Here is a 26,100-nt window from a genome sequence, read left to right as displayed (position 1 = left end):
TCATTATACATCTGTGAATAGTATGCATTACTCTGGCTCTCAACTCTCTCCTCCCTGAAGAACAAAAAGCAGGAAAATAGAGCACTTGTTTTTTTTGTTTTTTTTTTGTTTTTTTTTTTCAGTGAAGATATATCTATTACAACATATAAACACACAACAAAAGATGAACATGGAACTCAATGGACTGCACAGCAGACAAAATATCTGAACACCTGTCCAGGTATGCTACATAGAAATGCAAGTAATGACATGAAATATGAACACCTTACATCATGGAACAAAATTTTTTAGGTGGCGCGGTTTCTGGTGCTGCCTTTTTGACCGCTGAGCCAATTGCGGTACACGAAGCTGCATATCGTCCATAGGTGGAAGTAATGGCTCCAAAGTTGTTTTTGAGCTTTGCTGCTCAGCTAAGCACCCACAAGGCAAAACTGGGGGCGGAGATGAAGACTTGACATTTTAGCTTCCTAGCTCACTGAAGCAGCCCATCAGACGACTCTGAAGGCGAAGAACAAGATCTAAAAGGATCCGAAGATTCACTGACTCGCTCCTCAGGCACAGCTGGGAGCGAAGACTTATGAGGAACTGCATGTGAGCACAAAGGCTTGGAGACATGAGCCTTAGGTGTTTCAGAGAAAGCGTGGGGACTGGGCACATCAGTCATTCGTTGTGAAGGTGCCTGCATTGAACCAGTAGGTTCAGTTACAAGCTTATCAGGCAAATTAACATGTTGGCTGGGCACTACAGCCTGATGTAAAACTGGTGCCTGAATAGAATCCCGAGATCCTATGAAGCGCTCAGCAGTTGGTGCTGCTAGCGGAGCAATTTGACTGGGCACGTCAGTCGGAATTTGATCACATACCTGATAATCTTGCCTATCGGCTAAAGACAACTGCACTGCAGGAATGGGGATAGCTACCAAAGTAGGAATGTCATACGAAAAGGACTAAAAGCTTTTCTGTAACAAAGGAGGATTGTCAGGGGACCATGTGTTCTGATTACTGTTTTGGTTTCTTTCTGCATTCACAAGGACTAATTTGGAAGCATTCCAAATACTCCTATCACTCAGTTTAAATGCATTATTCGATGCCTTAGACAGTACTGTAAAAGGACCTCTGTACTTGGGACATTTTCCTGGGATGCGTACCCTTACTCTATTCCCAACCTGTATGCAAGGAGGCTTTGCTCCTCTCTTTACATCCAATGTTTTTTGACGTACTGCTGTCTGTGGAACACCCTAGTTCTTGCAACATGAGGACTGCAAGAGGAGTTTGCAGGAGATAGTTGAAGATCAGTTATGTCAACGGATGAGCGAGGTTGTCGACTATGTAAAAGCCTGGCTAGAGATAACCCTGTAGTCGCCTGTGCTGTCATCATGTAAGTACCTAAGTATTCAGAAATGGCTTTCATCAATGGGCGTTGCTCAAGCTGTGCTAGATGAATTTGCTCCTTGAGTATCCTGTTAAACCGCTCTACCTGTCCATTAATTAGCTTGTGGATAATAGTTGGATGAACACAGATGTTTAATTCCTCGTACTGCAAGGAAGGTCTCAAACTGCTGAGATTTAAACTGTGGACCATTGTCCGTTACTATGGATTGGGGGAAACCCTCTTGGCTGAAAGCAGCAGACAGGAAAGTTATAACAGCATCAGAAGTCACCTCGTGAGCGAAACGGACTTCAGGCCACTTGGAATAATAATTAACTAATGTTATGGCAAATCTGCAGTCAAGTAGAGCATGAGTCAAAGAACTGACTATGTTCATACCTAACTTTTCCCATGCAGCCTCAGGAAAAGGAACTGGTTGTAACAGAGCAAATACCGGTTTAGCCGACTTGTCCGTGGCCTGACAAATGTAACAATTTCGGACTGCATTTTCCACCTGTTTGTCTAAACAAGGCCACCAGTACCTTTCTCTAAGTTGCTGTTTAGTCCTGGACGATCTTCATGAGCAAGCTGTACGAGTTTGTTTCTCAAGGACGCTGGGATAGTAACACATTCATTGCGAAGAACCAGACCTTCAACATAAGAGAGTTTATCCTTAACTGCAAAATAAGGTAATAATTCATAATAATTCAGAAGACAAAGCCCTCTTTATGGGCCATCCATCAGTAGTGAATTTGATGACCTGCTGCAAAAGAGTGTCCTGTAAGGTAGCTGCTTGTAAATCAGCTTTACTAATGCATGGATTGACTAGGGAGACAATTTCCTCCTCCAGCTGCTGAGCTGCAGGAAGCTGAAGAGGTAACTTGGACAAAGCATCTGCTACTACATTGTCTGAGCCCTTGCAATGTTGCACAGTGAAGCTGTAATATAAGAGTTGAGCACACCATCCTTTAATGCATAGCGGGCGTCGCCCTGCTGAACCAGCTAACAGTCATGTAGTTAATGCTTGGTGGCCAGTGCACAGAGTGAAGTGCCGACCCTACAGGTACACATGCCACCTCTCACAAGAAAATAAACATGCAAGTGCCTCGCGTTTGCCAGCAGAATACCTGTGCTCGGCAGGGGACAATGTTCTTGAAGCAAAAGTGACAATGACCAACTGATCTCTTTTGTTTTGTTGAAACACTGCTCCAAGTCAGACATTTGATGCATCAGTAGTAATTATGATAGGAAGACTTTCATCGAATATGTGAATTACTGGGTTATTTGCAAGCAGTTCCTTTAACCTAGTGAAACTAGCATGGGCCTCTTCAGACCATTCGAAGGTCTGGTCTTGCCAGAGCATACGGCACAGTGGTTCAACAACAGTGGCATAATGCAGTAAAAACTTTGCATAATAACCTGCTAAAAGACTGCGATGTCTTACTAGCAGTGGGAGGAGGAGCATTGCGAATGGCATGTACCTTTCATTCAAAAGGTGATGACCTTTGAGCATTAATACAATGGTCCAGAAAAGGCGCTTCGTTCGTTAAGACAGTTTTCAAGTTTGCATCGTGCTCTGCACGGTCTTTACCCCAAACCAAAATATCCTCTAGATAACAGAGTACTACTGAACAGCCCTTCAACACCTGAGACCTAATTTTCTGGAAAGTCTTGGCGGCGGTGTCAAGTATGCCTGCAACACACGTCGCCATGTGTGCCAAGGAATAGCTGGTACGCCGGGACAGGACAAGAAGGGTGGGGGGAGAATTGCCACATTCATTTTGCAGATGTAGCAGGCAGGAACCAGGGGTGCGGACAGCCGCGAAGAAGACACCGCAGTAGCGTCAAAGAGTCAAGCAGATGACGTCGCAGTCGCAGAAAGTGCAGAAATGCTGCTTGCAAGGAGGGCAGCAGCAGTAGCAGATGCGGTGACGAAGCAAGCTGGGAGTCGTAACTCACATGTAGGCGCGATGCACAAGGATTATCCTCATCGCCGAAATGTCATGTCGGCATGGCCGCCATGATTGCCATGCCAGGCACGTTGGGCATGCTGGGACGGCGGACTGAAGAGAGATTGAGACTCAGACGGGGACTCTCAGCCTCAGTCCCCGTCAGCCTCAGACCCTGTCTGCCTCTCCCTGTCTGCCTCTCTCTCTTCAGGCCACCCTCCTGCTGTGCCCAACGTGGCGATCATGACAGCCAGGCCGACATAGAAATATAATGTGTAAGCGCGACTAAACGAGGATGTAGAAAGAAAAACACGCACAGAGACAGCGTTGTCTCTGTGTGTCTGTTTCTTTCTATGCCGTCGTTCAGTCGTGCTTACACATTCTATTATGAATTCAAGCCAAGTAGCCCACCAACGTGTTTTAACTAAACAAGCACGGTGTCACGTGCGCACAGGTAAACATGAACACATCTCACTTGATGAGTGCGGGAACTCGCTGTCAAAATGCTGGAGTGAGGAATCGTGGCAGCAGCAGCGATCGAATTGACGTTTGTGCATCTCTCGCTTCAACACGAAAAGAATGTCAAAAGCACAGCACATACGAAGCTTCTGGCACTATGTGCACCCTGCAAGCATCGCAGATCGCTCTAAACATGGCGGCACCCTCATGGCCCCGCCGTAAGCAGCAGCTGCCAGAGAAGAACGCCCCCACTTTCTCGCCTCACCCCCGTGCCTCACACACGACGGGAGAGGGCGTGCTTCCAGCCCACCTTCCTCGCTCGCACACGCGAGATTGAGCCATTCACCGGCTCACCCTCACAAGCTTTCACTCACACATACAGCATACAGCGCATGGCGACCATTTTATCGGCCTTGGACTTTATACGGAACCTCACGGCGAAGGCGACGGCAGAAAGGTGCTTCGAGTGTCCATATAATTGTTATCCCAATAAAAACATCCTCTCACTTTTTCACTCAATGGTTATCACATTCCCTTCCCTGAACATCCTGTCATTATGTCGATGCTGACATTTAATCACAGCATTATGCTTATGCATGATCATGCTTGAGATAAAAACTTCACAAGAAAAACTCATTTCCAAGTGCAAGTGCAGGCCACCATCAAAAGTTGTTTTAAGGAAACAAAAAGGTGCTTGACACTGATCTTTCAGTACACACAGAAGCTTTCTTCAAGAGGTCCCCCCACCCCCCCATATTGCTAAACGTTCAATACACACTTCCATGCACAAGTTTATATGTTGTCCACTTCCCTTCTCTTGTGTCCTGTCTGCACGCCTCACCTTTTTTGCATAATTTATATGTTGTGCTGATGAGTTCCAAAAAGAAAAAAGCAATGGAGGAAGAAACGAAGTTGTAAAGACATTGAAGAAATTATTGTCACGATTTAAAAAATGTCATTTCCAAGGGTTGCTAAGCCATCACCATAAGAGAAAATGGTAATGGCAGAAAAAGAAATGTCATTCAGCAAAATTCACTTCACCACACTTGCACCACGTCAGAACTGAGTCCAGATTTCTCCTTAATCATGACACATTTCTCGAATAGGTTCACATAGAACTGATTTTACCCTACCGGTATCATTTGGCAGAGCAGTGAAAGCACCAGAAGACTCTGGCAGCTGGCGTAGCCATTGATGAGCACATAATTGGCCACTGCAGTGGCAAAACACAGCGGTGGTGGCTCCATTTCCTCAAGCTCAGGTCCAGCACTGGAGCAATTGAAGCAAACATGCAAGGAGGAAGTAGCAAAATAAGTTAAATGTGATCACTAAAGTTCTGTGTGGTATGTTTTATTCAATGAATATGACACTGATGCCACAGGCTACCATTAGTACAGTGAAACCTCATTAAACCGTAGTTGGCCGGAGCTCGGAAAAAGTACGTACTAAACGGTAGTACTGCTTAACCGAAATAGCATGAGGTCGCCCACTTACCTGTCAAAAACGGAACTCGGAGAGAGTGCGATGAAAGAGGAAAAGACATGCAGTATTTATTTACTTGACGTGACAAACATGTTATTTTCGTTTGATGCCGCGACGGCCTAGGAGCGACGACAGCGGCCACAAACTTGCTGAAGCTGTGAGCCAGCTTTTGAGCAGCTCGGCTCGGCTCGGCGAACACTCGCATGGCAGATTCCTCGTTGGCGTTGCATAATCTCTATGCACAGGCGCGGTAGCGTTGCAGAAGTCGCGGGGCACCTTTTCATTGCGGGGTGCTGTTCTCGTAGCGACGATTGCATTCATGAGGCTAACGTAACGCGCAGCTTCTGCCACTGCCGGGCCTGAATCGCCCGTGCTGTCGCTTTCCGTGTCGTCCTTATCACTGTCGCTAGGCGACACTTCTGCAATAACAGAGGCAACGATGGCGAAAAGTCGGACCTCGTAGCCGACATCTCTTCACGGTCGCAGCAGCGCTGCCGAGCGACTTCTTCGCAATTTAAATGCCACACACCGTAGTCAACAGTAGACCCATGTCGCGTGCCAGCGCCGACTTTTCGCGTCACGTTCGATAGCACAAACGATGTCTAATTTTTCTTCTATCCTAAGCACCCGGCGTCTTTTTTATCCGAGTTTCGGCATGAAGCGGGCTCCCACTTGCACGACGCCACAATGCTCTCTGGCACAGCCCCGAAATGATGTTGAGGTGGCTTCACGCGCAAACGCACAGGGCGCTTGGAGGCCGTTGTGCTGATCTCTGAAGCTTATTGTTCTGTCGGGCCGCCCGATGGAGATGACGCACAGCCGTGTTTGCGCGACGAAAAGTGGAAACACTACGTGTTAACGGATACGTATGCAATAAGTTGGTACGGTTTATGCGGATACAAAACACATTATGTTCAATGGCCGCGGAGTCGGGGATTTGACTTTACTAGTTTTAACATGAAAATACTGTTTAAGCAGGTACGGTTCAACAAGGTTTTACTGTAGATACATCTACAGTATTAGCCAACACAGAAAACATAGTATGAGTATATAAGATCTTTCAAGGGACCAGAGCGCATAACTGGACAAGAGCACTTGTCCCATCTTTCGCACTTTTTCATTCAAAGATGCTGCCTAACCAACTAGCTAAGATTCAGACCTTAGTGTAAAATATTTCTGATATTTGTGTTTATGCATGTGCACGTAAGACAACCTTCAAACTTTATTGCCAAACTACATACCTTTCAGTTGTACAATTTGGCACAGATGATCAGAGTGCCAAAGGGAACACGCAAGTTTTACTAAGACCTGCTAACTTTAAACAATCACCTAAGTTGCCCTGTAGGAGGTAATTGTCACAAGGTATAGCACTCCATCGAGCCACTCAAACAGTGCAGCTGCCAAAAGCTAAACAATGACCTTCTCACCAAAGGCAGGGTACACAGGACCACATCTGTCCTTCCATCCTCCTCCATTGCCGATTTTCCCTAATTGACAACTGATTAGACTGGCTTCACAACTGCCAATTTTCCAGAAATGCTGAGCATCCCTCTCTATTTCTCTGCCCTATGACCTTGTTTAGTGCTCAATGCACTGAGCTTTTAGTGGTACGGTCACAGAGTTGCCAGTGTCCACTACCCAAGCTGACTGGTAGTGCAACAGCATCAGCGATGTTGGTACCTCGTGAGCTCCATTTTCAATTTCTATGACGTCACCTCTGACCTGTTTCATCCAATTGGCATGCACTTTAAACATGCTGCTTTAATATTGCTGAATGTATATTTGCTGGGATCTCAAGGAATTCAAGCTTATTACTGTAATTACTGGGTTGGCAGTTATCCATTAATAATAAGGGACATATCTTGTCAGTAGTCTTTTAAGGCTGCAGGTTGAATTGTGCAGGTTATGAACACTTCAGTAGTTGTTTTTGATGCAATTAAGCACATGCAGCTTATTGCTTAAGCTCTTAACTGATTACATTGCTTCACTGTGTATATGGTCATTTTATCACCAATAGAGTTAAATACTCAAGCTGTAAAATGTAAAAGGCATGTACATGGGATGTAATCCCCCACAGTTTGAACCAAATATGCAATTTCTGAGCACTCAACAACTTAACAGTTACTATTATCTGCCACATCATATAAAAATATTGCTGAGATAATTCCTGTATGTGCAGGGCTCTTGCAAGAAACATATGAAAGGTAGACATCATCAGTTAAGGCAGTTGACAAGGCCTGTCAGGTCCCTTTACACAAGATGTTAATATTTCGAATCCAATGCAAAGCTATAGAAACGTCTTATGCATAAACTGAACTGCTGGATCATTCGAGATATAAAATGACACTAGGTGGTGCGCCGCTATATGGCACTCTTTCCCTCAGCACTTCCACTTCACTTTTACTACCCCAATTGACTGCAACAATTACATGTACACAAGGACTTGCATCAAAAGGCATACCAATGTCCGTTCATCCAGTCAACTTCTCGTACGAATAATCAATGGCTGATCTTAGTCCCAACATGAGTGCGATACCTCACTGGGACACAGCTGTCCAACTAAAAGATGATGACTAACCAACAAGCCCACACAACTACCTTCATCGACATAACTGGGACACTTTTACAGTCAACCTAAGTTGGCCTACTGCCATGACATTCAGCTTCATGTAAAGTTCCTTGGCTGAAATATGGCCAGCGCTTGGCGTTTAAGTGCCATGTGCATCAGAAGCACACATAGTGGCTGTTGCACTGGATGTGTGGTGCACTCTGCATACAACACAAGGCTCGACGTGCTGCTCCCATGCCGGCTCAGTACGTCATGTATCCACAGCCGGTATAAGTTGGTAGGTTATAGCCCAAACAAGTGGTGGGAATTGGGCAAGATGAGATGGACTGGTGGGTAGTGAGACTACCACAGCTCACCGTTCAGAGAGCCCTATGTACAAGTGAAAAACCTATTGTGTACAAAGTACAGGCATATCCAATGTTGTAGCTATGCGCACAGGTTGGTTTAATAACTTTAATAATCTGTCAACTTCACCCCAGTATCCCAACGCTAGCAGCAGTCTAAACAGCCCACTAAGGGAAACACTAAATCAGTTTAGACTGATTCTTAAACTGATTTAGACTGACCTGTTTTACCACGCTGGCAGGCAGCGTCCGAGTGTAAACAAATTCAACCTCACTCCACAATGCCAGCACGCCTAGGGACAAATGGATACAACACGAGCAAAGAAACTTCTCCTCCACAGTGCCTAGGCAAAGTCAGATATTCAAGGGTCAAAAGTCCCCCCCCCATTTTCTCTCTCGCACCCGCTCTTACTCGCGTCTGTGCAAAAACACCAGGTGCCTCGGGAAATGCCACGCCCTGCTGTACTTGCTAGCAATTGTAAAAATGTGTCCCCGCCCGCACCCTTTGACAGCGATTTTGCCGCTGCAACTTTTCATGTAGAAGGACGCTTGAAATAACTTTTGCCTCAGCCGACATGCAGTTGGGGCCTGTGTGGCTAGTAATCTAGCAAAAAACTATGATTAAAATAGCTGAAATAGCTGTCACGAAGTTACATTGTTAAATCGCGAAAAAGAAATACAGTTTTCAATGCAACTAAGATTGGGAAATGAAAATAGTTTGTTATATCGCGAATTTTGTTAACTTAATTGAGGTTTCTTATATCGAGGTTTGACTTCATTATAACGAAATCAACAATATAACAAAGTATTTAACTTTCTATAACTTCTTGTCCGTGGAATGCCATGTATTTAGAATTTCAATATAATGAAGTGCATTGATATATAATTTGAACATAATGAAATTTTACTGCTGCCATGAAGGAATATAGAGACAATAAATAAAAACTTCCACTGATGCAGATGATGAAATGGTTCAATTAGAAGCGGTTGCTTGCACACGCCTCTCTCAAACCACATGCTGTGCGACCAAAAGCAACCGCCAAAGCAGAGCATCATCATGTTCCATATAAATTCAGTGCAATAAGGTCCTATTGCGCCCTGTGAACTGTATGCCTTTGGTGCAAGTGAATGCGTATGAGGGTGGGCCATGAATGATGATGGCTTGATGAGTGCTGTCTTCTCAGACGAGTAAGAGGAAAGAGGGGGAGGGGTACAAGGTCGTGGTAATGCGATCAAGCACGGGCGAGAGGGGGTGGAGAAGGGGGGCAGGTTGGCGTGCGTCTCCTTTTTTAGTGTGGCCGTGGCTGTGCATGGCTGTCAGCGTGGCCTGTTAGAGGTCATCTGCCCAGTCTGTGAAGAGTGGACATTCCGAGATGGCATGGCATCTTGTGTGCTGTCTTCCTGCACATCTAGCACTAGAGGTTGCATTATCTCGAGTTTCGGAGACGTACCGAAACAAGAGGCAGATGAACCATTGGCTCCCCATTGCTGGCGCTTTTCATGATAGTGTGGGAGACGGTGCGAAGAGAAAGCCACAGTTTATTTAGGCTGGCCAGTCATGGTGCTGCGGGATCACTGGAGCAGCTGATACAGTGGTCGCTCAGGTCGAGCGCACTAGCGTGGTCTATCTCACACTACTGCATGTGAGCCCACTTTTTCTTCACTGGCTCTGGAGGCGATAGTCGTGCCATTACAGGGTCCTTCTCCTAGTGCGAAGAACAATTGAAATATGTGAAAAAGCCACATGTATAGAGACTGCAAGCATATAAACATGAGTGGCAATTCGCAGCATCCATTAAGAAGTCAGTCCAGGTAAAGTCCGTGTTGCAGCGAAGGGCACAAATAGCTCTCTGGTGGTCATGGCTGAGAGTGTCTGGACACAGGACGCATTGTCTTGTGCATTGAGGATGTCGCCTTACGGTGTAAGCGTCTCTGCACTCAGTGCGGTGAAACTCGGCAAGCATAGTTGAAGCATATTGAGCAGTTCTTGGTGTATGCCGAGAGTTCAGGCTATTGAGGGGAACAACACAGAAGATTGCGTCGTCAAATGACGTGCAACAATGGCAGTGGCAGAGAACTGCGAGTGGTGCTGTGCCTTGTTGCCCTCACTGATTCATGCTGCGTCACCATTTCAGATGTGGGTATGCTTATGCAGGGCAGCATATTGTGACGACCAGCAAGACTTTGGTCTCAAAATGGCATGGTCAGTCCAGTCCCTGCTCGTTTGGCGCGATGTGCGAGGGCGGTGTCAGCCGGAGCCTGGAATTTTATTGATACGGCAGTGGCTGTCCAGCTGGATAAACCAGATGTCCGGCATGTCAATGTAGAATTCCTGGGCACCCTACAACCACGGCACGTCTGCTGGACCGCGTGAGGTCACGTCACTCTCGCCTTGGTGGAGTCGGTGTGTCGACACTGGCATTGCTTGGCTCAGTTGTCCGGTGTCACCAATTCGTGGGAGGCAGTGCGAGGAGGAAGCCACCATAGCAATTGTTTATTTAGGCCAGCCAGCCACGATGTCGCAGGATCTCTGGAGTGGCCGATACTGTGGTCGCTCAGGTCGAGCACACTAGTGTGTTCTATTCGAGGAACGCTGCATACTGACCAAATATCAGCACGGATTTCGGAAAGGACTATCAACCGTAACTCAACTCGTCACATTATTTCATTCTCTGGCATTGACCCTCGATAGACATGATAGGATAGACATGCTTTTCTTAGATTTTTGCAAAGCCTTCGATAAAGTTTCTCATAGTAAACTCATTTTCAAACTTGAAGCAATAGGCATTCCACAAATACTTGTTGACTGGATTTCAGCCTATTTGAGTAATCGCAAACAATATGTTGATGTAGCAGGTCAACACTCGGGCTGTCTTCCGGTCACATCCGGTGTACCTCAGGGCAGCGTGTTAGGCCCTTTGCTCTTTATATTGTATATTAATGATATCGTTGATGCTGTTCGCCCTAGTGTAGAAATGAGCCTGTTTGCTGACAATTGTGTTTTGTTTAAAGAAATTAGTTCCACTAACGATTACAACAATCTCAACACTAGTCTGGACAATATACATGAATGGTGTATAAAATGGAGAATGACCCTTAACATGAGCAAATGTGTCTCCCTTCCAGTAACTCGCAAAAAAAATCCGCTGTCATTTACCTACATATTAGGGTCTTCACCATCACAAGAAGTAAATTGCTATAAATATCTCGGTGTAACACCCACTTCAAACCTGTCTTGGAATTTTTATATTGATAATGTTTGTTCATCCGCCTTCCGCAAGCTTTGTGTTCTTAAACATAAACTTAAAACTGCTCCCACTAATGTTAAGCTGCTCTGCTATACTGCTCTTGTGCGGCCAAGACCAGGATATGCGTGCATTATATAGGATCCTCATACTAAGCGCAACATTGATTGTCTTGAACGTATTCAGAGAAAGGCCGTAAGGTTTATTTTTAACAAATTTTCAGCATTAGATTCACCTTCTGATTTAATACAAGAAAATGGCATTCCCGTATTACAGGCACAAAGGCAACAATTTAGATTAGAATTTCTTTCCCAACTTTTGGAAAACAAACTAGCGCTAGATGCATCAACATATTTGGCACCCTTAACTAGCAGGCCCACTCGACACCACAATGAAAACGCCCTAACCCCATATTTTGCTCCACACCGACCTATTTAAGTTTTCTTATTTCCCGGGAACCATTAGTGAATGGAGCTGCCTTATCAAAACAAGTGGTCAAACTGTGAGATAACCTTTCTGAGCCTGCGTTATTGTTGCTTTTTTCGTTGCTGTTTCTTTTGTATTTCTTGTATTTGTAACGACCACCCTGCTTGGACCATGAGTCCGCAGTATTGTACAAATAATAAATAATAATAACAAAATTCTCGCGCCACATGCACACCTTCTTCTTTCACTAGTTCTGGAGGCAATAATCATGCCGCTACAATAGTGTTGCCCCACTATTAGCTGTCGGGGAGGAGTGGATGCGAAAGTGTGGCTTGCTTCACTTAGTTTATACCACCAATGTGACGATATGAGAGATACAACATGAAATCGTATCTCTCATTGCCGACTCTCAAATTCAACAAAATTCAACTTTTTTCTCATTCAAATTTACTTTCTTTGATTTCCTGATAATTCGGAAAATTTTGCAGCCCCTTCCGGTAAGAAAAATGAATCGGCGACTGTACTTATTTGCATAAAAGGTCGAATTTCAATACAATGAAATTTGAATACAACAAAACAGATTACATAGTTTACCAACGTTATATCGAGGTTTAACTGTACATTCAATTTATTTATGGCTAATGTCAATAGACACATGGCTACCATGTGTCAGCCCCATGTTCACTGCAAGCAGCTAACTCATAAAGTCACTGAAGCTTTCTACATCTGCCAGCCAAGCATCCAGTGTTGTGAATGATAATGAACTTGAAGATCTTGACGGAAGATACAAAGGTCAATGGGCCTAGCCTTCCTAATGTACAGATATATCTCTGGAATTTTTGTTCACTTTATATTTTATTATCAGTATATTCATGTTTGCACCTGTCCAATAAAATGCTGATTTGAGGGTCAGCACATGTGTAGTATTTCTCACCTTTTGGCTCCCTCTGTGTCACACTTGCCTTTCCATGACAAATGCTTACTAACGCACCCCTTTACTATCCTAATGCAGTTTCTGCAACTTGTAGTGCTTAGTCTTTTGCTGACATTGTCCCTGTCAACTGTCATTATTACCTTACTCTCTGAATAAGAACGATAAGGAGATCTGAGGGGCTAAATTTTTTGTTAGCCATAACCACACGAAGATGCAGACAATGAAGCCAGAGAAGTCACAGAAGAAATTGTTTGTTTGAAATGTAGAAATCATTAGAAAGGAGAGATGAAAATGATGGTGGGAGCCAAACCCACATCTTCCCCATTATGTGTGCAGTGCTTCAGCAATTAAGCTACCGTGGAGGCCATCCCCCCGTCCACTTTCTTCGGTATTTATGTGTGTGTAGAATGTTAGCTCTGGGAGTGTCAGCCAGTGCTACTCACGGCCAAGGCGAGGTATGTGGAACATCCTTCCTTCAACCAGAGACGTCACAAAGTATGTGATCTTAGGAGCAGGCAACTGGCCAATAAACCCTTGTAGGCTACCTCATGGCATTGAGATTAAAAAATTCGAGGCCCATCTATGCAATGAGGGAGAAGAGTTAGGTGATCTGAGGGGCTCCATTTCTTATTAGTCACAACCACACGAAGAAAACAGACAATGAAACCAGAGAAGGCATAGAGAAAATTTTGGTGAAAAGTAGAAGTAATAGGGTAGAGAGATGTGAAAGTAGACAAAAAGACTTGCCACAGGTGGGAGCTAAACTGCAATTAGTTTCCTATGTACGTAATCAATGTCCACAAGCTGTTGCCAGCTGACCTGTCATCTTGACTGCACGAAAGCTGCTCCCACTGGAGGACACACAGCATAAGCACGGCCAGCTGAACATCGGAATGCGTCCTGTGGCTCTGGAGCAGCAAGTGCAGGCACTCTGCAAATGAATCTGTACAAAAGAGAGTAAGGAGCATGACTTAGTAGAACAAGCTTCGACTGCGCAGTAGCTAGAATCTTGTTGGGTCTTGAGGATAAATGGTACAAATAACAACAATTTTCCATTAAAACATGCATTTGCAGGTCTTTAAGTTTTCAGATAGTTGAACAGTCATGGCTTTGCTAGCAAAATTTTATTCATATCAGCACATGAGGGAACCATCAATCTGCATTCAGTAAGCTGCTGTCACCTTATGCAGATAGTGTTTCTTTTTTTTTTTTTAGAGAAAGAAGATCCGATTCATCTGTGTAGGAGTGACGGTTCACTAGACAGGTAGCAATAATTTATTTGTGAATTGAACAGTGAGCCATATATGATCTTTCTTTTATTTTCACAGTAAACACATAAAAAAACTTAAATTACATGCCAAAACCACTATACGATTATAAGGCACGCCGTAGTGGGGGACTCCGGATTAATTTTGACCACCTGGGATTCTTTAACATGCACCTAAATCTAAAGTACATAAATGTTTATGCATTTCGCCCCCGTCAAAATGCGGCCACTGTGACCAGGATTTGATCCCGCGACCTCGTGTTTAGCAGTGCAACACCAGAGCCACTAAGCAACCACGGCTGGTAGTAAACACATTGAAACATCCGTAATGGGCATGCATATTTTATTTAGCTACACTCAGTGCCTCTTCCAAAACCTTGCATTTTCTCCCATGGAACTTCAGATGACAGGTGACCATACCCTTAAAATAAAGAGCATATCATCATCATCCCACACGAACTAGGGTCTCACCAGGCAAACTTTGGCACCCCATCTGGATGGTGGCCAGCAAATCAGCGTCTCGGAAATCCCCGGCAGCAAACCACAGAAACCAGGCAAATGCTACACCAGTGAGCTGAATTCTGCATCAGATACAGCGCGCGTCTTTATCTATCTAGTTCTGACAGATGCTGCAATCAACAGACAGCAGCCTGAAGTGACCATTATGATGGCCATGGCTGAAAATAGGTCGTCCTCAAAACCCGACATTCATGACATGTCTCCGGCTCCCGTAATCGCTTCCGCTGCATGCAGCTAGCAAGAGTGCGGCCTTCGAAATTTGTATTTGTCACCCAGAGTAGGCCGTTGTTGGGGTGCACATTTGGACACCGCCGATTTGCTGTGCCATGAATAAGACCACAAGTTTATTCTATCCTGATAGGTGAAAGCATTGTGGCTGCATCCCAATTGTTATTGCTATGAAAAATAAATCCTACGGAGCCCGACTTGAGAGGCTGTAGCTGAAAGAAAAGGTGAGCTTATTCCATTGAAACATGAGGCATCAGTGCAATGACTAAGTGACAGCAACTTAGTGTAACAATATATGGCCTCCGAGACCACTGAATTGACTGTGGTCTCAGATGCCACGGTTCTGCGACCTATGTACTTGTCTTGTAAGGTGGCACCAGAAAGCAGACTTACCGCAGTTGCATAGGGGCTAATGTCAGCTACTGAGGCATGCAATGCTGTTTTTTAGCAAAGGTAAGAGAATAGCAGTAAAAAAATAGGTGGCCTTAAATCTGTGAATTTGTGCTCACGATGAATGAACATTGGGAATTAAAAGGAGCGGTAGCCACTCATGCCTGCAAGCAGCATGACCAAAGCCTGCCTGTCTACTCATGACAGCCACAGCAGCTGTTCCTGTTACTTTAGAATAAAAACAGGAACAGCACAACACAGGAGGGGTGAGTAAAGAGCACAGGACAGAGCGCTCTGTCCTGTGCTCTTTACTCACTCATCCTGTGTTGTGCTGTTCCTACTTCTATTCTAAAGATGAACCAACCAGCCCCATTGAACACAATGCTTCCTGTTACTATTTTTCACAAGAGGCAGCATCAAACCTGTAGGAAACTAAAAGAAAGAAAAAGGAGGGAGCAGAAGTGGCAAAGGACAGTAACGATATGATCTTGAGAGAATGATTGGGATATGCCAATGTCACCTAAGAGGTGTTATCTCCCGTACTGATTTTCCATCCACTGTTGGCAGCATCTCATTAGATCCTGCAAATGCCAACAGTTAGAAGTCTGCACTCTGACAGCAAGCAAGTATGTATACATGTGAGCTTCAGAGCAAAATGCACTCATGGCAGTTAGAGCCACAAGTATTGTGTCATGAGTCTGTCTGATCAGAGAGTAAGCTAGACTGGATGCAATAGTGTTCTTACAAGACGAATATGCAAACACATCTGCTCACTGCACAGCATGGTTGCTCAAACATATTCAGGCACAGATGCTGATGATCACAAATTGTCTAGGCAGACAAATGCAACGTAATATTACAGTTCCTTCCACCTTCAATGCAATCTGCCAGATGAAATGACCAATTTTTTCACTCCCATGAGGGTTGAAATAATCGAAGTTGACCGTGTAACGGAAAAGGCATTTACAATTCAGCCACAATGGACAGAGAAATGGCATAACTATGTGCTTGTTATTTGCACAGTAGCTGAAGTACACTTTGTTGATGTCATCAGCATCACCTAATATTGCAGTTCAACAAGAGTAAGAGAAAGCTGCAATGTCTTGGCCCTTAGTTTCTGGCAGGCAGGAACCAGAGCAAGGAAGAATGGTTTTTCTGTGTCACCATGCTGAGTGCCTATGTATGTATTTTTTATCAGTTCTTGTATTTTTTATTTTGTTTGCTTATTTTGACCCATCACACTAGCTCAGTGGTTATGGTATTCTGCTGCTCAACACAAGGTTGCAGGATTGATTTCTAGCCACAGAAATCACACTCTGATGAGGACAGAATGCAAGAATGCTCATATGTACCATGCTTTGAGTGTATCTTTAACAAATGTGGTTGAAGTTAGACTAGTGCCCCCCCCACAGTGGCTCATATTTCGTAACGCCATTCAAACGTTAAACCCCAACAGTTATTTTTTCACTATTCTGGCTGGCTTTTACACTTTCTATTTCCTTTCTTTTTCATGCCCTACAAACTTTCGACTTTGGATGTACATTGTACACTCAATCATATAGGTTGCTACCACACCATTTTGGCAAGTTTCAGAGCATATTTATTTAAAATACATAGAAGGATGAGAGATGGTAAGCAATTGCGTCAATGCTCCTGTGAACTGTTTGTGTGCTGCAAGTATCAACGAATACATGCTACATTACACATTGCAGTCGACCACTCAGAAACAAAACTTCAGTCCAGTTTCTGGCACATGCAGTATAAAGGTTGTATGTTCATGGCTTCACCCGTTAGCAACAAACAGTTGTTAGTGAGTAATTGCATTTGTGCATATGTTCTTAAACTAAATTTCATATTTAATGAGTTTCACGCTCTTCAGACAGTACCAAATCTTGTGTTAATATGAATCTATATAGTAGTACTGCCAATAAGAATCCACTGGGAGGCAAATTTCAAATCACGGTACAAGCTATGGCAAGGAGGGATGAGCACAGGCACATGCTAAGGTTATGTTAAGATGGCACCTTTACGTTCATAAATGGCACATCCATAACACAGGCTTCTTGTACTTTCAGAACCTGAAGGCCCCCCAGAAAGAAGTGGGTTACAATAAACAATTTAATTAAATTGTGGGGTCAAATGTTCCGACAATGCATAGTAGGTTATGAGTGAAGCTGTAGTGGGGGTGCTCCGGAATAATTTTGACCATGCGGGGTTCTTAAACGTGCAACCAATACATGGTACACAAACGTTTTTGCATTCATCCTCCGCAGGAATGCAGCCGTCATGGCCAGGATCAAATTCTCAACCTCGTGCTCAACACAACAAACACTATAGACACGGAGCTACTGCAGCGAGTTACATTAAATAAAAATACAGACACAAAACAAACATCCTGTAAGTAGTTCCCAAATGCAAGCTATCTTCAGCTGCAGATAGGTGCACCAAATACAACAGGAATAAAAGTACAGTGACGGTTTTCTTTTTCAAATGTACAAGTGAACTATAAATGAAGCAAGTCAAAAAGGAACATCAAACCTATGCCAACAGACAATGACGCCAAGTATAGAAGAAAATTGCTCTTCTCTTATTTTTCTGTCAAAATAGCATCCTCACACACACTTTCTTTTTGCTTTTCTTGCCGATACCAGTTTCCCCTGAAGTATCACTATTATTGCTATGCGCAAGACATGCATACTGTATCTGAAATTCTTTGAGTGTTGTCAATCCAAAACAAGAAAGTACTATCTAATCAGTGATAGCTGCGTACAGTAAACAACACGGGAAGAGAAAAACAGGATGGGTGGTGTTGTTTACAGCATGCTGCTATCATGGATAAGTTCCAACTCGCCAGGTTCATCATCCTTGTACTTGTATAATCAGATTGTGTGCGTGACGTGAACACGCTCAGGTGTATATGAGCACCAGTGATTACTCTGGAATGCATAATGATGCATTCATAAATATGGTGGACGAACTGGGCCCATGGGTTTAAATTTAGCAACCTGTGACAGTTACCACTGCTAACGTTGCATTTGAGCTTTACTTGTCTTTTTAGGCACAAGTTCACACAATAAAAAGTTAAACTGCCAACTTACATTTTTGGCAGCGTGTAACTGTTTATTATCAAAACAACTTTATGATACTTAACAATAAGGATTGAGTTTCGATCGGCACAATATTATCCAATAAAAGAAAACGAAAATGAAGGTGGAAGTAAAGTCACCCTTGCCGTCAGTACGAACCAAGCCCACAAATGCAATGGCTGCCATAGCTGAAAATGTAATGAACTAATACATGCTCCCACAGCCAGGTTAGACATGCAGGTACATAAAGAACCAAGAAAGTGAAAAGAGGGGGAGCCATTACCACAGCTCAAATACTAGGAGGGCATTGCATGCCTTATGCAGCAGAGGCTGCTGGTCTTACTTGCACTGGTAAAAGCTTTTTTCTTCCACTTTCATTGATTTTCTTTATTAGGAGGTTGAAGATTATCATAAATCTAACCCTAATTTATACATAATTAGACATTTAAATAAGATGAACTGTTAATTTCCCTTATACCTTCCTTGGCTTCATCATTTGTTGGCTTGATATGGCTGTTACATGACTAGACATTGAGCCCCTCGATTTTTTATTCTCGCTCAAAGAAGGTAATCCACTTAATGCTTGTTATCAGTAAATTGCAATACATGGAATAAAAGAAGCTGGCGCTCCGACTGTCAGATGTGGTGCATTTTTATGAGAAAGTGCCTTGCACTCACAGCTCCTTCTGGTGCACCCTAATGTCCCACAAGAAGGGTAGCAGCACGTGGCGCTCTTCCAGCACTTGGAGTGCCATGGTGGCGCTGTGCTCCTCTGCAAGGCAGAACGCCATGCACAGGCACTCCAGAAACTTCTCACAGGCACGAGGCTGCTGGCAGTGCTGTTGGGCAACAGTGAGACTCTTGTTAAAATGGAAGACCAGAACAGGGGGAAAAGCCCAAGAATAGTGACCTCGAAACACAAACTCTGCATGCATATAAGGCCAAGTCAGCTGTGGCAGGTGCAGTTGCAGGAGGTCAGCATTCACTGCAGTCAAACCCACTTACAGCAATATTCACGTGTCAAAAAAAATCCCACTGGTACAACTGATAATTGTTACAACCGGGCTGCACGAAAAAAAGCAGAGCGGACAAACATTCAAACATTTTACTTGGAGGGAAAGAAGTACAGTCAAACCTACTTGTAGCATTACTGGTTTTAACAATACTCACATGTAAAAATGAGCAGCTGCTGCGCCACAAAATTTTATGTGTGCTCTATGGTAAGATGAGCCACTTCCCACATTTTTCCCATGCTGCATTATTGGCTACAACAATTAAATATGGTTACTGGGGGCCCGTGCCTAAAAGAAAAGGAAAATAAAATCCACTAGTAGTAAAATTGATTGTTTAAATATATAGATAGAAAAATAAAGGAAAAGCACAGGAAGGAAAATTGCTGCCGACCGCATTAACTCTATGTAGCGTAGTCTGCTAACACTTGAATAGCGGGCAGCTGTGCAGGGGGAGGGAGTAAAAGGACAGGGAGAAAGAATAGAGTAAAGGAGAACTATTTATATATTTACAATATAGCGACTAGGTAAAAATATCCATAGTTCGCTTGTGGAGTGACTTCCTCAAGAGACTGTCACCCAGCACCACGCACCGGCACTGTAAGGTGACGGAGAGCAGCCAGGTGGCGAGGTCTGACTGCTCGAGGAAGTCACGCAGTGCTCTGTGAGCTGCCTCCCGCAAAGGGGGACCATGCGGCCATAATAGCGCCGTGGTGCTGTTGGCAGGCAGCCTGTGCGCCCAGTAACAGCTTAGGAGTTCCTCCTGCAGTGCTTTGAAAGCATTGCGCCGCCATCTCCCGTCCACGTTCCGATGTTGACGAGAGGGTGGAAATTATACAGAAGGGGGGCTCGTCATGCCAGCAATGCGATGTGATGAAGGCGTGCCGTGCAGGATGTGCAGCATAGAGGCGGGTGTGCCGAAGTGACTGGCATTTCCCCTGCCCCTTTTTCTTTTTCTTTTCTCTTTTTTTCTTTTCAGAGATTCTGCAGACTTTTCCTTTTCAGCGCATGCACCCAGTAGCCATATTTAATTGTTATACCCATAATGAAGCAGGGGAGCATTGTAGTAAGTGGTTTATTTTATCATTGAACACATGCAGAATTTGACAGTACATCAGCTGCTGATTGTTACATCCGATATATTGTTAAAACCGGGATCATTATAAGTTATTTGACAGTCATGCATTTCTGCTAGGGCAATAGCTTAGTCTTTTATTGCAAGCACAAGAATGCTGCTTGTATTGTGACTAACATGAATGGCCACTCCTACAACATGCTCATGTAAGAGCTGATGTGTTCCAGTAGGTAGATTCTTGACTGGACAACAGCCTATTTTACTTATAAGAAGTGTCCCAAGGAAGCAGTGTGCCAGTCTAAGGTCAACTAACCAAACATAAGTGTTTACTGCCGGAACTGCACCGTTTATTGTTGCACTAACAGAATGAACAGAATGAAAAAGAAAAAAAACGAGAAAAAAAACCGAATGCTTCTCTTGAGAGAGAGACTGTTTCAACAGCCATTTTGGGCACCCTTAGCTCCTGCTCCTAATTACATGATAGATCCCACGTTGCAAACATGCAAAATGAGATTCAGAGCCTGGCTCCAGCTAAATGGCACATGAATTCAACACACAAAACCTTCATAAATTTTCTATACAGTATTATTACGCAGCAATGCAAGACAAAAAAGAAGGTTACCAACATCTTTTCCCTCTGCAGGTGGAATAAAATGCTATTCCATCATTTTTTCTTCGTTAATATTGATGTGAAATGTTTTTAAAATCGTTCAGAGGGCATCGCTTGCTAAAACCGCATTTGGGAGCCCACAGCAAAACCACAAATGAGGCATGCAGTGCAGGGTGACATGGGTTAGGCCTTGTTTGAAGTCAGAAGCGCAGAGCAAAATCAGTTTTGAAGGAAGACTCAGGAACATCAATCAAAATAAATCGGCAGCTATAGTGCACAAGTATCTGTACCTGAAAACCACGGACACAGAATGGAGGAAGAGGTCAAGAAATTTGGCAACCAAGTACAGGGTAATCAAAACTGTAAATGGACAACCAGGAGTCATCAGAGAGAAAGTGAGAGAAACAGACAGTGAATTGCATGCAAAGCATGGTAACAAAACAGACCATAGAGGTTTACAAGAATGAGAAGAAAGAAATTAGAAACGAAAACCTGTACAATGACAAGAAGGGAAGTGCCTTGCCATTTGAGGCTCGAGCCGGTTGCCTAAGAACAAAAACATACCCGGAGCAAATATTTGCAACAAGATGAGGCATGTGTATGCTGCAGCAAACATCCGGAGACCATTCAGCACACCCTAATGGAATGTGAAAGGATTCACCCGTTGAGACCTGTAGGTAATATACACCTTCCAGAAGCGCTTGGATTTAACATGGACGAAGGCATCAACCAGTCAACTGTCGAGATGAGCAAGAGACGTTTAGAGTATTGGTGGAAAAAAGCAGGGAAGAGATTCATACGACCAGATCCGTTACAGGCATAGGCAGCGGTACAAGGTAGATAGAGTTTTTAGGAAGAAAAGGAAGATTAAGGAGATTTATGCAAAAATACTAGAATTAAAAGCATGTATAGCATACCTCAGTAACTAAAGCAGGCTAAGTGACTATTTCTCACCATCCTATTTCAAAGGGGATACCAATAAATCATCATCATCATCATCATCATCATCATTACAAAAATATGTCATAGTATAATCACTTATATTTTCACAACTGTACAGCCCACACGTGTTACTTTGAAAAAAGCCATTATTTGATCGCGTGCACAGATGGCAATGTTGTTGCGCCATGCATGATGCAATCAGAGCTAAATTTAGCCTCTCGCTCGTCATTCAGAGAGGTACAGCTCGGCAGCATGTCTGTCAATTCGAGCATAAGTGGTCACATTTGAAAGAGCTCACTGGGGAATAATAGGTATAATCCATCAAACCCAAAACAGTGCTCATCAAGAGTTATAGGGCCGACAAATGTGCAATTTTTTGCTGAAATTTCCTGCGTGCTCAGCAATGGCAGCCCCATGTTCGACACACAGGGTCCAAAAATGGCGTGAAGAGAATTGGGCAGAGTGATAGAAGTCAAATCGTGCCAACCGTCTTTAACCGTAGCAGGCCCACTAGGAACACAGAGCGAGCACAATTGCAAGATCAACCCATAGGACCCCCACTAAATGAATAATAAGTTAAACAGGTAAACTTTCTAATAAGTGAATAAATGTAATGTGCGTTACTTTGATATTGTTTTGTAGAGGAAAGAAGACATTACTCAATCTTACATGTGTCTTGAATTAGGAAGGAACAGCGCCAACTAAGACAATCACAAGTGGGGAGAACGACACAGGACAAGCACCATAGAGGCAGCTGAACATGTGAGGTCGCTGAAAGAAGGAGGTGCGCATCTTTCGCAACATTGCGCAACTTTCACTGCGTGTGACCAAGCGGCAGAACATTCGCCACAAAAACAATGCAAGTACTGCAAGAAGTGTGAACCACAGTTCGGAGAGATAAAGATTCTTGGCAGAAGCAGGGAAACAAAGGCACGTGAGGTTTTGGAAGCATTCCATATAAAGAAAAGAGGAAAAAACTGTGTTAGTGATGCTTCCGTGACCCTCTTCAAAAGCGAAATGTCCTATCTAGAACGGTTTGGCAGATGACACATGATGGTCATTGTGCGCATGTCTGTGTTTTTCCTTATATTTGCTGATTTTTTGGTGAATAAAGATAGATGAAGTATCCTAATTCAAGTATGCACCATCTAGCCCAAATGAATGTTGTCCTGAACATACATGTGTCGTGTACAGAGATGGCGCTGTTATGCCACGCATGACAAGCCCTATTCAGGGGGCTTGTCACAAAGCTCAATTGTTGAGCTTTGTGACACAAAGCTCAATTTACCCCTGCGTGCGGTGTTCCGAGAAGCTCCACTGGGCAGTATGTTTGCCCATTCAAGCAGGAATAGTCACATTTGAGAGAGCTCACTATGGCATAATAGGCATAATTATTCAAACTCAGACTGGTGCTCATAAGGAGTTATAAGGCCTACAAGTGTGCAACTTGTTGCAGGCATTTAAGCTTCCTTGGCTATGACGTCCCTGTGTCCGACATGAAAGGTCCAGAAATGGCGTGAAGAGACTCCTGCAACAAGACAGAGGGATACCCAACACCTCTGATCATGACGGAACATGTCCGTCCCCATACGGAACACAAACACAGGAGATTGAGGCAAGCACAGGATTCCCAATGATCTATGAGGGCGGTGGGCTGGAGCAGCGCAGGGCAGTCTCGGTTGCCATCATTAGGGGGCTCATTTCTGTACCCTAGTGCCCAAACACCCTCTGCAAAACAAGTGGGCCCACAACAAATAGTGAACGATAATGACTGCGAAATTAGATTGTAAGACACCCACTAGCTATATAACATAAGTTAAGCATGTACGCTTTCCAATGCGTGAATAAATGTAAAGTGGATATCTGGTTAAGTCATTTCTGTACCCTAGTGCCCATACACCCTCTGCAGCATGCACAAGACCTCTTACGTACCAGCTGCAGCTGTGTCCCTGATACAGCCTACCCATTTTTTTTTTTTTTTTTTGTCGAAGCTACTATTAGCACAGACAAGTACTTTCAGACATTTCACTGCATCAGCGTGTCATCTGGCTTCTTTCATGTGGAACTGAAAGGGAAAGTGAGCATAAGTAAGCGGCTTCAACCATCTGCCTTTCTCTGTGGTGCCAATGATTTGCAAACTGTTGCGTTTCTTGTGGGTACTTACATTACAGTGCTGCAGTACATGCATGGAATGGCACTTTAAATGTGCTTTAAACCTTTAATGACGGCACATATCAATACCTGAAGAAAATTTTTTTTCCTATCCTAAATGAGCAAAACACACAGAGACTAAGCATATTCAATGAAAAGAAGAAATATTTTGCAGAAAATTTTTCAGCAATAGGGGAGAAACTACGGGCAGAAAACTGGGACTGGGCTTCACCCCACAAGCCACCTATGGTATTGTTTGGAATTTGTGCAGACAACACTTGTCATATGTGAACCATACATGTGCATTTCATTTGCTTTACATCCCATGCACAACACTACTGCAGCTAGACATCTTGCATCAGTAAAAAAAAATAATTAAATTGTGGGGCTTTATGTGCCAAAACCACAATCTGATTATGAGGCATGCCGTAGCGGGGGACTCCGAAATAATTTTGATCACCTGGGGTTCTTTAACATGCATCTAAATGGAAGTAACTAAATTAACTTATGGGGTTTTACGTGCCAAAACCACTTTCTGATTATGAGGCATGCCGTAGTGGAGGACTCCGGAAATTTCGACCACCTGGGGTTCTTTAACGTGCACCTAAATCTAAGTACACGGGTGTTTTCGCATTTCGCCCCCATCGAAATGCGGCCGCCGTGGCCGGGATTCGATCCCGCGACCTCGTGCTCAGCAGTCTAACACCATAGCCACTGAACAACCACGGCGGGTGCATCTAAATGGAAGTACACAGGTGTTTTTGCATTTCGCCCCCATCTTGCATCAGTCTGTCCCCTCTGACTGCGCTCTCAAAAGAAAGCGAGCAACATGCTGAACTTATTCTTCCTCGTCCTGTGTTTCTGCTCTAAACCAACAAATGATGCTTGCTGCCTGCCATTCGGTGTCGGCCCAAGACATTTGGCCAAAAACTTTATACTCAATACCAAAACTCAGCAAGAAAAAAAAAAACATTTTTCTGGTATGTTGCCTGGAGGCAACATCCATCCATAAAAGGTTAAAGGTTTTGCCCTCCAAATACCAGTTTATAACTCAAGCCAGCAGAAAAAAACTAATGAAAGTAAATGGACTGTTTAGGTGCTAAAACATGATTTCTGGCAAGCCCTAACTGACCCAAGATCATTATGCTTTCAACTCCTTACTATCGGAAACTGAGCACGTCTTATGACTTGATGACATCGTCCGAGCATTTGAAGGCACGTTGGTATCAATCTAACCTGTCATTTTATTTTACTTAATTTCTTAAAACGATATGCTGCACTTTAGCCTGAATAGCAAACCATATTACATCAATTTTGCTGCCTTAAAAATGTCCAAGGGTTTTTGGTGACTACAAGTAGGCCCACACTACATTATTTACCTTGCGCTTTCAACCTTTTCCAGTTATTTTCTACATGGTCCCACTTTCTATGTTACTTGTCCGAGTAAAAATCATGCTTGCATGGTTTAATGTCGTCTCGTTTTCGATTATTTTATTCTGTTACCTTCAAGATGGCCACTTTGTTGAGCCCATATTTTCTTGTCTGCATCGGTGTAATATTGTTACGGTGCATTTGGACAGGACCGTGCATGCAAGAGGAAGACGAAGAGGAAGTGGTAGGCTGTCTCCTGGAGCTGTGACCTTTGTACCAGTCTGCGCAATTACCACAATCTTTCCCCCATATAAACAGTTCTAAATACATTTGTGCATCAATCTTCCTCTTTGTGACAATATATTTCTTCGTTTTGTCAATGACTGCCTTGTTTTCATTTCAGCAATGAGGCCAATGTTATTGTGGTGCATGATAACATCATCACATTAACAAGCCTCTCAGAGTCAAATATTAGAGCTAACTCGCATGAAAACTGACCTGACAGTGAGGCAGGAAAACAGCAACGAGTTGCCCTACAACAAAAGACACCAGCCAGTTCAGTCGGTCCTCAGGCGTCAACTCCAATCCATAGGAATCTTCGTTAGCTGCAGGATCTTGGCACATGTACCTGTGCACCCTGCGTATTCACACTCTTGCTGCATTCAAATCTGCTTA

At 43.8% G+C, this 26,100-nt stretch overlaps 1 protein-coding gene across 1 annotated transcript in view; it reads right to left on the bottom strand.

Annotated features, from left to right (window-relative positions):
- LOC126516562 (uncharacterized) overlaps positions 1-26,100 on the bottom strand; it is a 186,053-nt gene that overhangs the window by 58,845 nt on the left and 101,108 nt on the right. Inside the window, exons 13-17 of the mRNA XM_050166687.2 lie at positions 25,924-26,062; positions 18,945-19,105; positions 14,515-14,624; positions 13,596-13,719; positions 4,910-5,045 (exon numbers count right to left, since the gene is read on the bottom strand). Coding sequence (XP_050022644.1) covers positions 4,910-5,045; positions 13,596-13,719; positions 14,515-14,624; positions 18,945-19,105; positions 25,924-26,062 — 670 coding nt within the window. The remainder of the gene's footprint in view (positions 1-4,909; positions 5,046-13,595; positions 13,720-14,514; positions 14,625-18,944; positions 19,106-25,923; positions 26,063-26,100) is intronic.

The sequence above is a fragment of the Dermacentor andersoni genome, chromosome 1 (genome assembly GCF_023375885.2).
Source record: "Dermacentor andersoni chromosome 1, qqDerAnde1_hic_scaffold, whole genome shotgun sequence".
NCBI classification, from domain to species: Eukaryota; Metazoa; Arthropoda; class Arachnida; order Ixodida; family Ixodidae; genus Dermacentor; species Dermacentor andersoni.
The sequence above is the reverse complement of the archived record's forward strand: the minus strand, read 5'-3'. Positions and strand labels throughout refer to the sequence as shown.